This window comes from Aspergillus karnatakaensis (assembly GCF_047715665.1).
Source record: "Aspergillus karnatakaensis strain CBS 102800 unplaced genomic scaffold BJY04scaffold_6, whole genome shotgun sequence".
Lineage (NCBI taxonomy): Eukaryota > Fungi > Ascomycota > Eurotiomycetes > Eurotiales > Aspergillaceae > Aspergillus > Aspergillus karnatakaensis.
In genome coordinates, this window is record NW_027395718.1 from 229,650 (window position 1) to 243,549 (window position 13,900).

Consider the following 13,900-nt stretch of genomic DNA (forward strand, 5'->3'; position numbering starts at 1 on the left):
TATTGTAAAAATGCTCCAATATTTATCTCCTCACTGAAGGGGCATCCCGCTGATGACATATATTCCAACTACCTACCCGAAGCTATCAACAACCACCTCAACCCTCTTCCTCATCCTCCACCCAAACCACTGGCTCTAACATCCTCCAACAATCGCCAAAATGTCATCCCCCGTTAACATCTCCTCCAAGGAGCAGTTCAATAATCTTTTGACATCCTCCACCTTCGTTGTGGCAGACTGTGAGTGCCCTTTCGCTTTGTTGATCCCCCGCCTTCATCCCTTCGGTCCCTCACAACTCCTCTACCAGACCCTTCAGCTGTTTCCTGTCACTAACAAGTCTTTCCACTGCTCCAGTCCACGCCCAATGGTGCGGACCATGCCACGCCATCGCTCCTGTCTACGAGCAGCTCGCCTCGCAGCTCTCCCGCCCAAACCGAATCACCTTTACCAAGATTGATGTCGACCAGTGCCAGGATATTGCCCAGGCATATGGCGTTCGAGCGTACGCCAGAACTCCCCAACACACGTTCCTCACTAAGTGGAGGGTCCACCTACAAAGTGTTACAAGCTAACAGCACTCTCTCCCTCTAGCATGCCCACATTCATCGTCTTCGAACGCGGCCGTGTCACCAACACAATCCAAGGCGCCGACTCCTCAAAACTTAGCCAAGTCATCCGCAAGCTCGCCGCCGAAGCCGGAAAGTCTGATCCAACTGCCTCAGCCGAGGGTGACTCCTCGAGTGGCGGATCGTGGGTCGGTGCCGCAACACCAAAGGGATACAGCGATATCACAGAGGAATACGACGTCAAGGGACTGGAACTACTGAACCGGGACAGCGAGTTCGCGGGCGCAAGGACACTATTCGAGTCCTCGAAGCCGTCTGCGCTGGGGAGTGGAAAGGGCAAAGACGGCGCCGCGGACTGGGTCGAAAGCGACACGGACGAGCAGCTAATGCTCTTTATTCCATTCAAGTCTACGCTGAAGGTGCACAGTCTGCACATCACCTCTCTACCTCCTTCTGACGGAGAGGAAGACGACGATGAAGTTCCAATGAGGCCCAAGACTATCCACCTGTACATCAACCGGTCGCATGTCCTGGGCTTTGATGAAGCGGACGATATCCCGCCCGTGCAGATCGTGACGCTCGAGTCTGGAGACTGGGATACCAAGACCGGCACGGCGAAGATTGATCTGCGGTTCGTCAAGTTCCAGAGCGTTTTCTCGCTGAATATCTTTGTTGTGGATGGGGATGGCGATGGGGAGAAGACACGGATTGATCGGATTCGGATCTTTGGCGAGGCCGGCGAGAAGAGGGAGATGGGGAAGCTGGAGAAGATTGGTGATGAGCAGGGGGAGTAGTTGTATCGCTAGAAAGATGAGTAGAATGCCTGTACGTCTGGAGCGTGGAACGAGTTTTTCATATCAACTTGCATCACCTAGACAGCTACGAACAATGAAATGAATCGATGACAACACTGCAAGTCGAGAATAAAAGAGAAACAATCAAATTGATATTGAGGGTATCTAACACAAAACGACTCGTGCCATCTTGAGACCGAACTCAAGACGAACAGACTAAAAGGCTACAAAATCTACAAGGAACATTCTTCAAACCACCACATCAAATGGAAAGAAGTATGTATGTTTGTCCGATCCCAAACCAAATGGCCTCATCCTTGCAAGATCAGAAAGACCAATAAAGTAAGAACCGGGGTGCAATTCCGTTCTTCTGTGACACAACAGACACCTGAGAAATACATCACTGAAGCCTCCTTTGACGAGAGGGGTAGATGTCCAGGCAACACGGGTGAATAGTTGCGTCGCCGCACGAAGAAAGGAAAGAAAAAAAGATTGCAAATTCTGGTGGGCAGGAGAGGTATTTATTCTGTGGGCGGGTCGGCGAAATTGGTTCCTTTGGGTTAGTTTCGCTTCAAGATTTGCAGTGACGAAATATGATTGGTTGAACAGAGAAGAGAGGTCACGTGGATGCGACGTGAGCGAGAGATGGGAAGAAAAATTCTTCGAGGCGGTTTCTCTTCTCTTCTTCATACAGGCTGATGATGAGATTATTGGATGTTAAACATATGATAGGAAGAGACTGACTCCTGTTGGGAGCTTGATCTTAAAACCATCCACTGAGGCCTTGCTTGAATTTGTTTTGTTTCTGGACTGGCGAGGGTGTGAGGGATATCAATAATGAAAGTCTGTTGATCGTCTTATCACAGATCCTCGAAGTCTGCGAAAGTGGTTTTTCTTTTTCTCGCGATGCTTGCCGTTTTTGCTCGCAAACAGTGATTGCTTCCTTTGATGAGAGCTCATTGTCTTTCCCTGTCTACGGAGTACGCATATTGTGATCGATGTTGATGTTCGAGACAGCTCATGCTTCCTCGAAGTTAGTGATTTGAGATAGCGAGCTGATAAGAATCGAATCATATCATGCTATCGAGATAGTAAAGATAATGGCGGTATCTACCCGGAACAGTCGCTATCTTGACTGCTATCTGTGTATGCTTTGATATAGATCATCCCGAATGTTGGAGTCTTCAATATGGCCCTCGGTGAACAGGAACAGTGCCATATCAACACCTTTCGCCGATCCATGAAGCTCCTGCAGTCCGAATTTTGGTCCTGCCTAAGAGGCGGCTGAACCATGGTTCATGTGAACCGCCTACGTCAAGCGACTCAAGCGTCTCTTCTCAGTTGTCTCAGGAAGCGCGAGAGACGAGCATGCCTTTAGGTTTCGGAAACCTCGACCGGGGCCTGCGTTCACTGGTTCATAACCTCGTCGTCCATCGTCTTGGCTGTGCTGTGCTGACTCGCGGTCCGCTACCAAAGATTCGATGTGAGACAAAGGTACAAGCCCCATCTGTCGTCGATTCATGAATCGTCAGTGGACATGGCGCGACTTGGCTTTCATTACGATTGTCATCCAGAGCTCAGAAACCTAGAATCAGATCGATCCATCTCCGGACGGACTGCGTAGTGCACACCGCTCGATCTTCACAGGCACAGATGAAGATCCAAAGCTTGGTCCGGCCCTCGTCGATCGTGCTGGAGGATTGGATCTTTGAACGTGCACATTGCCCTGTGCAGAGTACCGTGCATAATCACAAAGCCCCACGAGATGGTGACAAGCAATTGGAAGCCTGGCTTGCAGGTTCAGCTCTGCAGGTCCTCTTCGTGAATCGTGATGGTCCAGCAAGTGCTGTAGCGCCCTCGGGCTGGTTCCGCGATTGGATAGAGGGCCTCGCAAATTGCGATCTCAGTGGAGAATCTGTACTGCTGGAGCCGTTCCTTTGAAGATAGAGTTTACCACTGCACACCAAGTACCACCTGCCAGTCAGGTCGGACCCGAGGATTCCGTTATCATCCTTTGCTTCTTGGCGACACTGGAGGCGTTCGAGTTGGAGGAAAGAAAAAGCAAACCCCCGTTGCTCCAATGGACTCTTGTTGGCGAGCTCGAATGCTCAGTCTCGCGGATCGTCTGGCAAATGGCGAAGAGCGGCAAGCCTAGCTCGCTGTCAGGTCGGAGGTTTTCGAGGTACGTTTGTCGTTTCACACTCTACACGCCACAGCAGTCGATCAGTGGCGAGGTAGACCTTGACCAAATCTGTTTGAGGATGATTCCGCGGATGACGGCGGAAGGCTGGAAGTGAGCACCCGTATTTCACCGTATTCATGATTGTCAAGGGCTACGGCGGCAGCTCCCGATGAGGATTCTCGAGATAAACAGCGGACCGTGTGCTCCGGTGTCGATGCTTTTAGATCTGGAGACGATTGTCGCCTGTCGTCCAATTCGATTCGAGGTGCGAGGTTGAAGAATTGGCGAGTGGAAGAGGGACCTTGGGGATAATCAGTCCATCAACCGAAATACCGGATCCACGCTGGCTCCTCTTCTCGTCTCGAACCGCGGGTCGAGTGGTCAACAACATACCTAAGAGGGACTAGACCTGCCCAGTGCCTTGGAAGTTGGCGAGACTTGTTGGCTAGCAAAGCGTGCTAAAGACCTCCGAGCAGGCTAACGGATAGCGGCCACGCTACCGTAGGTACGGATCCCACCGAGCCTTTGGGTCCTGGGGCTAGCGTGCACCCAGCCACCCACCGTCAATCGTCCATTTCGTACTCCAACTGGCAGGAGACTTGGAGCACGTGTAATCTCTCTCAAGAAGGCTGAAAGCACGTGCTTTGGTCGGAGATATTATGATCCACCTGAGGTTGCCACTTGATGGACTTGGCCCACGAGGCCGGTCGAGTCGTACCTTCCTGAATCGGCAAATGAACATACCACGGGGCCGGAGAGGCTAATAATGATACTAATGATGCTAAACATTCCTCGGGTCCTTCCCCAGGATTGGCATGAAGGCAACATCCGCTCTGGGAATCCTTTTCCCGTCCATAGATGGTTGGTGAAATGGTGGTCCGGTATCTGATAGACTGCAATCTTCACAAGTTGATATCGATATCATCTCGTATTGAACAATACGGTGTTCGTTGACCCCCCGCAAGGCGCTATCTTAGCTGCATATGCACCTGTCTCAAATTCGTCAGGATCTTATCATCATGCAGGCACGAATGATGTACTCAGTAGTACCTGAGTCCTCCGTAAATTCTTCTCTGGCTCAGTATTTGGAAGCATCTCGCTAGTCGACTATCAGTGGCAACGAGGGTGTTCTTTCTTTCTTTCGCTTTCGCATTCGCACTCCATCACGGAGAAGCGACCTAAACAAGTCCTCCGCTTCCAACAATAATATGGAACATTCTTCGAAGGCGACTATGGAGAGCCTATTTTTACAGTTAATCAATAGTCGAGGGATGGTCACATCGATTATTGTTTCAGGGTGCTGTGAATGGCGAGAGCATGGCAGAGTGGGGAGGACGGCGGACGCAGGGGATGCGCCGGAGATGACTCTCTAGCGTGTTTCACCTTCAAGCTTGCCAACTTAATTTCTCGCTTCGCCTCTTTGTGGCTGCCATCTGGCATCCACAGGTTGGACTTGGGAAGTTGGGAGAAAGAGGGGCAAAGAGCAGAGAGTAGCATTTCGACCCATTATTATCAATCAGATAGAGAAGTATGGTATGGGCTGTCTTGGCTTTTACCAGACATCACCTCTGCCCTTGAGATTACGAATAATGCAACGAACGTGGCTTGAAGGCGTCTCGGATTTTGCTGCGAACGAACCATACGACGGGCAAAAATAGAACCATTACTCATAGAAACTCACCTTCAGTGGACAGAGTTGGCTGTCTTGACGAGGCGTTGTAGGCTCAGATGGAGCTGTCCCGCTCACTTTGAGTAAAGGACAACTCTAACTCCAACTCTCGGGAACAGCAGTTGAATGGCTGCATGTATGTCTTTTATGACGCTGGTGTACAGAATAGAGCAACGGACAGCTCCGGTGAACTATGATGGTATGCTCCTAAGGTCCCTTGGGATACGCTACGCACCATCGCAAGTCCCATCTTCATTGGCTTCCCCTGCCATACTCTGGAGCCCATCCATCCCACTTCGAATCGACTCAATCGAATGATAGCCACACCTTTGGAATCTGGATGCGACGCTGACAGACCCTCGGCAATAATAACGGACATCGGTGCCGTCTCAAACAGGAATCCTTCCAGATCCCAAACGGCGCCCGCCGCCAATACTCTGTAAATCCGCTACTGGACCCAGGACGGTGGACATCCCACTCTGAAGCATCAAGTGCAGCAGCCACGCCTTGTAATTTGTTAGACGAGCGGCGTGTCCGACACAGATATTAACCTGCACGAGGGCTCTATCTCGAAACAGAATGGAAGATTCACATCGTCGCCCAGCTAAGGGACCCGTGGCGGGTCTCGCGGCGCCGGCGCCCACTTGGCCCTTTCCCGTCCAGCTGTCATATCGCTCGCGTATCACTTTCGCTAAATTGACCTCGTGGCGAGATCTCCAAAAGCAATTCCAGGAATATTGAAAACGGCACCGCCGTGGGTTGGCCAGCGTTTTACCTACGGTAGACGCGGTATGCGTCGCGATTGTCGACAGTTGCGGTCGACTTTCCTTGTTGGATTGTTATTCATCACAGTCTCAGAGTTTGCCTCTTAGTGGGAATGGCATTCGACCTATCACTCACCATCCTCAAATAATACCCAGTGACAGGTTGGGAGGCAACCTGCAAGTGGTCATGCAAGGGAAACGTGACGGCGTCGATCATCACGGTACCTGATGTCTAGAATGCGCCATCAGCGGGCGGAAAGCCTGTAGGGTTTCGTTCAGCTCTAGCCTAGACGGTCTCTTATCGAATTGATACCTCTGCCATGACGACGCGATATGCGCGGTGATCATTTTATCAAATCTGCCCAGCTGCAAACGGACTGGCTTGTCTTATCGCTGCTGTGCCGCCTCTACTGTATCTCGAAGGGTGGCAGTTGACAAAAGATTGATCCATCACATTTGCCGTCTGTGCGAAAACGGTTTTTCTGGGCTCAAATCTGTCCGCGTCAGGAGTCAGGACCTCGACACTCGACAGCTAAGAAATGACGGTGAGTCTTGATTCTCCCGTCCTCGAGCTCCTGCCACTCGGCATTTGACAGAGCCGATGATCCATCGCCAATAGTACGCCGGTCGTCAGTACCGAGTGGGGGACGCCTGCCGTCAATAGCAAATGGTTCAAGGCTGTCGTCGAATTCACATTTTCATAGGCCCAGCAATGTTGATAATCTATTCCCTGCACCACTTCCTTCTCGAAGGTTGCTAGTTTTCCATTCGGCTGGACGGTATGGGATTTTAATCAAAGGTGGGTTGTAGAAATCGTTCGAGGGTACGAGGTGGTGGGAACCTCGACCGTTATTAATCTATCTTACATTAGTACGGATGTCGGATGGTCTTCGAGATGAGAAGTACTCTATAACGGGTCTGAATTTCAGAGGAATCAGCCTGTCAGTGTTTCCTGTTGTTGTCCAGGACTTTGAATCAACCCACATCAATCTCGTCTCCGACTCCGCGAACCCTCACGTCAAAAAAGTACCCCAAATCCTTTGAAACAAATAGTCGCTCCACCAGAGCACTGTCTATCTTTAGAATTGGCCAATGGGCATCGCATGATTTACGCACTTGGCCAAAAGAGGGAATTTCGAGCTCCGCTCCTAACCTGCAGTAGGCAAGAGTCGACTCAATATTGGAGTCGAGGTCTAAAGGTCTGGAATCTCGGTTCTGGGTCTGCGCGATGGACTCATGCTTTGTCTGTGACTCCGTGAAGATGTCCGACGGAGACAACAACGAGGTACGCCGAAATTGCGTCCTTTGTCTTTGTCGCCGAGATGGAGCCTGAGGTATGTTTGCGTCCCACAGCACGACAACACACAACACCGCGGCCGAAATTCAGAGACCGAACCTGATCTATCAAGCCTGATAGGCTTAGCGTGATTGTGCATCTGCTTGTGCAACAGGAAACCTGGTAGCTTTCGGGAAGAGCAGCTGCAAACCCTACGAATGGACTGGATGAGTTTAGCTTGTTCGCTTCTAGGCCTGGCCTGGCCGGGTTACTATGCCGCTACGCGTGTCCATGGCCATGGGTTTGGATTTGAGATGACAGATCCTCGGCGTCTGCAGTGTCAGCGTCAATGTCAATGACAAGCCCAGCCTCCCTTGCGTACGGGCGAGCTGTCAGTCAAGGAAGTTGGAGTGCATAAATGTCCGGTCTGAGTCAAATGCTGAGCACAGACGGAATCACAAAGGAAGGGATAAAGTTATGTTTATGCCCCGGCGATGTGATGTCCACTGTGCTGATCATTGCATGAGGGACCCGTTTTCTTGCGTCGTTATCGTTATCGGGGTCGGTGACTCGAATATGAGTCTGCCGCTGGAGCAATGAGGGGCAAACGATTAGAGTTGGCGGACTTGATCTTGCACCGAACACCGTTGCTTTTTGCTTTGTTAACTACATAATAACAGTCGATAGTCTTCTTCGTGTTGGAGAGTGAAGCGTGAAGCGGTTGCTGATCTCGATAGCCAGATACTACCGGTAGACTATTGGGATTTAGGGAATGCGAAAAGCGGGCGATTGATTCATGAAAGAGCGAGCTTCGAGTAAGCTTTTGGGTTATTGGCGGGTGCCAAGCCAACGTCTTTGATGCCGAAATGCTGACTCTGGACTCTGGACTCTGGAGTCTGAAGGTAAAAATCTGGAGAAAGTGGGAGAGAACAAAGACAAGGAAAGTCAATCGAACTGGAGAAAGAGGGTGTCTTATTGGAAGAGGCGCGCGGCAGTGGGGAAGAGGGAATCACAATAATCGCCTGGGCAGCCGTTCTATTGTTGATGGAGACTGAGAGTGGTGCAGATGGACGACGCGTTTGAGTAACCCCTCGAACCTCGCATCAGTATCCGTCCGTAGAGATGACATCGGTTGGTTGGATCCCAGGCTGTGTGTGGATGCGATGGTTCCGACGAGTCCCTTGGCTTGCTGCAAGGCTGCGCTCTCCGCAGTTGTTCCTGCAGTAGGCCGCAAGGAACAAACTGATCGGTCCAGCGGCGTTGAACACGTCCAACCCGAACTGGGAAGTATGTGACTTGAGAGTTTTGATGACGGTGTCAGTTGTCGCTGACTCTCAATCTTTGTCGTTGAGGCGAAACCGAATCTACGAAACTCTGTTCAGCGCATTATTGCTGTCTCACTGGGATGGTCATTTGTCAGGGCTGGGATTTCGCTCCGATGTGCAGCAATTTTGCATGCAAGGTTCGTCCAGACAGTGTACCTGACATATGACAAGCAATCTGGCAAGAGTACAGCGGCACAGCCCCTCATTGTATGAAACCCCAGGTGCAATCGGCATCGAGAACGCTACCCGCGGAAGCGGTTGCAGCAGCGTCATATGAAAGGGAAACCCCCAACGCATAAGACTGCACTTATTCGATAGAAGGGACAGGGATGGATATGCACCGTGATGCGTTTAGTCGCACGATGCCACAATCTGTGGGCCGTAGACTAGAAACCGTTTCGAAAAGTCAAGCTTGCATCGCCACCTTCCGCCAGACTCCATCCATAGAGCCCGTTGATATAGGGTCTCAAGTAAATTGCTCTGTCGGTGTATACTACGTACTCTGTACCCAGTCGTCGTCTCAGCCTTCTTTCTTTGTCCGCTGTCCAGGGCCGAGATTGTGGCATTGACCAAGCGTCCAGTGCGACCAGGCGGCGGGCACGGGGAATTGATGCTCTGATCGACCTTGCCGCCTGTGTCTTGTTCACATTCACAGAGACCCTCTTGACGGTGCCTTGCTGATCCTACTGGAAGTGTTCTGAACCTCTAAGGGCTCGAGCGTCACCAACGCGACAGAGACGGCCGCTCATAGGCTCCATTTCGCCCGCGAATCTTTCTTTTGTCAAATTGGGCATGGGGTGGAATCCCCCCAAATGGACGGACGGGATGCACACAGCGGCGGGGCCAACCTTTGGAAACGAGTCAATCCTTTCCCTTCAGATAGATGGTTCTCTGATTGTCTGATTCTGGTGCTCAGAGGGTGCAGCAGAAGGCTCAGAAGCCAACTTTTCGGCGTATCAGCGGCCAGGCTGTCATTGGACACCGACTGTCTCTGCTCTCCGCTCTCGCTCAGAAAAGAAGAAAAAGGTGGCCTCCACTCCAATTTCGATTTGCGTGATGATTGGCTGAATCTCATGCTCATCGCTGATAAGCCAGATAGTGGAACATCACCGGGTGAGATGCAACTTTTGCTCTTCACACCAGCAGTGAGATTGCGAGATGTTATTGATCAGAGGGTGTTCGTCAGTAAGCGCGGGCAAGTCCGTGTGAACGGCGTGGGAGGGCATCGTCAACGGTCAGTGGTGCTGGCTGGGCTCAAGGCTGGGAGGGGAGGGAAGGAAGATGAGTGGTGGAGGGGTAGCAGTTAATTTAATCAATTTCCGATCTATTTTAGGCAGGAGAGAAAATCATTGGCAGAGTTCAGGAATCAGCAGCCAACATCTCGGAAATGCGAGTCTGTAGTGGCGACTCGCTCGCTGCTCGGTGCTCAGCCATCGCGAACAACACACAATAATCTCCAGACTACTACTGGAGAGCTGAGACAGTCCTCACTGTTGTGCTCAGAGCAAATCATGATGAAGCAGGCGACAAAGTCAAATTGGCCACAGCTGATGTCCTTACTGAGAACAGTGTCGCAGTTGGCTGGGCATCCGGGCGAGGCCATCACCAACAACAGAGCAGTGCTGGAACTCTTGACTCGTAGTGGTCGTGGATGTCTGTCCTCTTGGGAGAGAAGGTTCTCCGCATTCACCGATCCTGCACTATGGTAGGATTCTGGGACCGTAACAATAGATTTCTGAAATTCTGAGGCCACCATTGAAAATGGGGCTTGGAAGCCCACTTGGACTTTAGCCTACTCGTGCTCGTGCGGCCCACTTAGCAGGGCCTCTTTTGGGATTCCCCGGCCGGTCTTGGGTGTGGGTAGATTTTAGTAGTCTGGTGTGCACTTCCGGAGTAAGTTCATCGCCGTTGTGTTGTGCAAGAGAAGGTCGGTCTCTGATTTTATGCTAGGCAATCGTAGTCCCACCGGTCTCCGCTCAGTACAGAGGATGCTGGACGATGAACAAAAGATGTGCAGAGACCTTGCTGAAGAGGAAGGTTGCATGGATGAGGGAGGGGGAGTTCAAAATTTCGACGGGAATAATAACAATGATAATGATTTCTTCAGAGCATGTCTCTTGTCTTGACAATGAATGACTGTAGTAGTGAGTCCAAATTCAAGACCACCATATGATTCGGTTGCTGTATATGACACCATCCGCTCCATCGTCAGATTATTTGCTGGAGCTTAATATTGGGGGAGAGATATTATTATTATTTTCCCAAAAAATAATCCAAAAGAAAATAAAACCCAAAAGTACCTACGGGCGGCCAATTCGTAGCACAGGCAGATCACACTCTTTTATCTCCACCATCCTTCCGTCCTCCTCTTCCCTTCTCGGCCATCAACCTGTCTCTCATTTCCCTCCCCCGCGACTTCATCTCTCTCTCTCTCTCTTCCTCTTCTTTAATTCCCTATCCTTCTTATTCCTTATTTCAGTTCGTCCCTTCCTTTCCCTTTTTAGATTCTATATTTGATCCCTCTAGTCTTTCGTTTCTTTTCCTTTTCTCTCTCCCCTTTCCCTCTCGCTTTCTCTTGCGACATTTGTCTCTATCAGTCATCCGGTTCCTTGAAGAGTATCCTAACTCTCCAGGTCCCTGTCCTTCCTTCATAGACCCTGCGACGTGCCGTCTGAGAACGAGAGCTATCTAGCACAACGGTATACCGACATCTCAACGGGCCACATCTACAGCTCGTCGTCATACTACTGCCTCTATCATTCATTACTTAGAGGCCTCGCCTATTCATTCTTTCCGCCAGCATCACCGTCGCCAATTGTGACAACTGCAATCAATACCCACCCTATACTTATTTAATAATACCCGCTTGAGAGCTGATACTCTCATATTTCTACTAACCTTCACCTAATGTGAGTGTTCACCCTGTACTTGGGAAGTATACGGCAACTAATAACCTCAAAGAATACACCGTCGCAATGGACGCCACATACACAATGTCCCCGAGCGGACAGCCTCAATTCGCATACTACCCTGCCGACTCTCAAACGAGACCCCAATACGCCAGTCATCCCGCCGAGATGCAGTACTATGGCCAGATCTCACCTTTCGCACACCAACAGCCACACTGCGTGCCAGAGCAACAGCACATCTTCGCTCCCACAGTCATCAACATGCACCAGATGGCTACCACAAACGCCTTCCGTGGGGCCATGAACATGACTCCCATCGCTTCACCTCAGCCCTCCAACCTCAAGGCCACGCTTGCCGTGCAAGGCTCACCCGCCTTGATGCCCATCGATACGAGGTTCGTCAGCAACGACTACTACGCTTTCCCCTCCACACCGCCGCTCTCGACTGCAGGGAGCTCTGTGAGCAGCCCGCCTTCAACCAACGTCACTCTGCACACGCCCATCAACGACAGCTTCTTCACATTCGAGAAGGTGGAGGGCGTGAAGGAGGGATGCGAAGGAGATGTCCACGCTGAAATCCTGGCCAACATCGATTGGCAACGCTCGGCATCGCCTACTATGACACCTGGTAAGTTTTTATGTGGGGTGTGAAGAGACGTGGATTTGGTATTGGGGCGATCAGCAGACTAATACCCCTTTTAGTGTTCTTGCACAACCCTTCCATTAGCAGCCAAGGTTCCGACCTCCTGTCGGCAAACAGCTCTTGCCCATCCCTGTCCCCATCGCCTTCTCCTGTTTCCTCTCTTTTCGCCCAGTCTCAATCCCCTCTCCAACTCGAGCATTCGACATCGTTTTGCGACCCTCGGGAGTTGACCGTGGAGTCGGCTCATAGCGCACACACCGAGTTACCGCCTCTGCCTTCACTCTCCTGCGAAGACGAGGAGCCCAAGGTTGTTCTCGGAAGCGAGGCTGTCACCCTTCCTGTGCACGAGACTTCCGCCCCAGCTTTCACATCATCGACCGAGGACCCTCTCAACACGCTACCCACTTTTGACAGCTTCTCAGACCTTGACTCCGAGGACGAGTTTGTGAACCGCCTGGTGGACTTCCACCCCAGCGGCAGCACGTTCTATCTTGGTGGAAAGAGGCAGCGAGTTGGAACTTATTCGCTGGATGAGGACGAGTTCCTGAGCGAACACGGATTAGATGAGTCGGAGGACTCTGAGTTGGCTCTCTCTGGACTCCCTACCATCCCCGCTGATCGGTTTGAGACTGAAATGTCGGTCAAGAAGCGCAACAGCCGCAAGTCCCTCAAGAAGATTGGATCTGAGACCGACTCCGATGCTTTCAGTGGCATGCAGTCACAGATGGCGCTGACCGAGAGTGCCGTCGAGTCTATCTCCTCGCCTGAGTCTCAGACAAACGACCAGCCTCGCCAGAACTCCGTAGTGAGTGCTTCGGGCTCAGAGACCACGTCTGCTCCGGTCTCGGTTAACCGCCGTGGTCGGAAGCAGTCACTGACAGATGATCCCTCTAAAACCTTCGTCTGCACTCTCTGCTCTCGCCGCTTCCGCCGCCAGGAGCACCTCAAGCGCCACTACCGCTCTCTCCACACTCAGGACAAGCCTTTTGAGTGTGGCGAGTGTGGCAAGAAGTTCTCACGCAGCGACAACCTCGCCCAGCACGCCCGCACTCATGCTGGTACTTCAATGGTAATGGGAGTCCTGGACCCCAACGGCGAACAAACTCCGTTTGAGGATCGAGACCCAACCGCCATGGGTGCTGTTTTGTACGAAGCAGCACACGCTGCTGCCACCAAGTCCACCACCAGTGAGTCATCGGATGACAGCGAAGCGCCGCCTGTCGACCGACGTGCGGCCAAGAAGCGCAAGCGCGAGGAGAGCCACGCGTGATCAGGTATCGCCAAAGGCTATCACGAACGCTATGCGACCAGGAGTTTTTCCATCTACATTAATATATTTCCTGCATTCACCCGCTTCGACATCTGGTTTGGTTGACTTGGGTCGGCGTTAACGGCACATCATCTTCGAAAGAACGGCTCGCATTGAAATTCTCAAGGTCGGAAAGAGAATATTCGGAAACAACAGGTGTTATGGGACACTACTATAGAAGGGCGCATGGACCACAAAATCATAGACCGAGCGCTTGGCTGAACACTTATCAGCATTTTCAGCCCATCTGAGGCATCACGGGGAACTGTATTCTGTTTCTCTTCCCTCTTTGAATGACCTCTTTCACCTTCTGCTTCTTGTATTTCTGTTTCTCTCACCTCTTTTACCATCATCTTCGCTTCTCTCCATTTCGTTCACCACTGTCTTCATTGTCCCTATTTGATGTAATATGTTTTTCCATCTGTTGTCAATCTGTGCTGGCCACAATTTTTGTATAATTCCT

The 13,900-nt window shown here is 51.3% G+C and overlaps 3 protein-coding genes across 3 annotated transcripts; all 3 read left to right on the plus strand.

Annotated features, from left to right (window-relative positions):
• Positions 1 to 86: 86 nt before the first annotated feature.
• Positions 87 to 1,513, plus strand: BJY04DRAFT_179811 (thioredoxin-like protein 1). The gene is made up of 3 exons (XM_073709962.1): positions 87 to 239; positions 355 to 502; positions 592 to 1,513. The coding sequence occupies exons 1-3, from the start codon at positions 161 to 163 to the stop codon at positions 1,358 to 1,360; spliced, it is 996 nt and encodes a 331-aa protein (XP_073575309.1). The 5' UTR covers positions 87 to 160; the 3' UTR covers positions 1,361 to 1,513.
• A 7,752-nt stretch (positions 1,514 to 9,265) lies between these two features.
• Positions 9,266 to 9,943, plus strand: BJY04DRAFT_134998 (uncharacterized protein). Its single transcript, XM_073708563.1, has one exon. It carries the CDS (start codon positions 9,389 to 9,391, stop codon positions 9,881 to 9,883), a length of 495 nt encoding a protein of 164 aa, XP_073575310.1. The 5' UTR covers positions 9,266 to 9,388; the 3' UTR covers positions 9,884 to 9,943.
• A 1,353-nt stretch (positions 9,944 to 11,296) lies between these two features.
• sebA (putative C2H2 transcription factor (Seb1)) lies at positions 11,297 to 13,479 on the plus strand. Its single transcript, XM_073708562.1, has 3 exons — positions 11,297 to 11,485; positions 11,538 to 12,113; positions 12,188 to 13,479. Exons 2-3 carry the CDS (start codon positions 11,552 to 11,554, stop codon positions 13,396 to 13,398), a joined length of 1,773 nt encoding a protein of 590 aa, XP_073575311.1. The 5' UTR covers positions 11,297 to 11,485; positions 11,538 to 11,551; the 3' UTR covers positions 13,399 to 13,479.
• Positions 13,480 to 13,900: the final 421 nt, after the last annotated feature.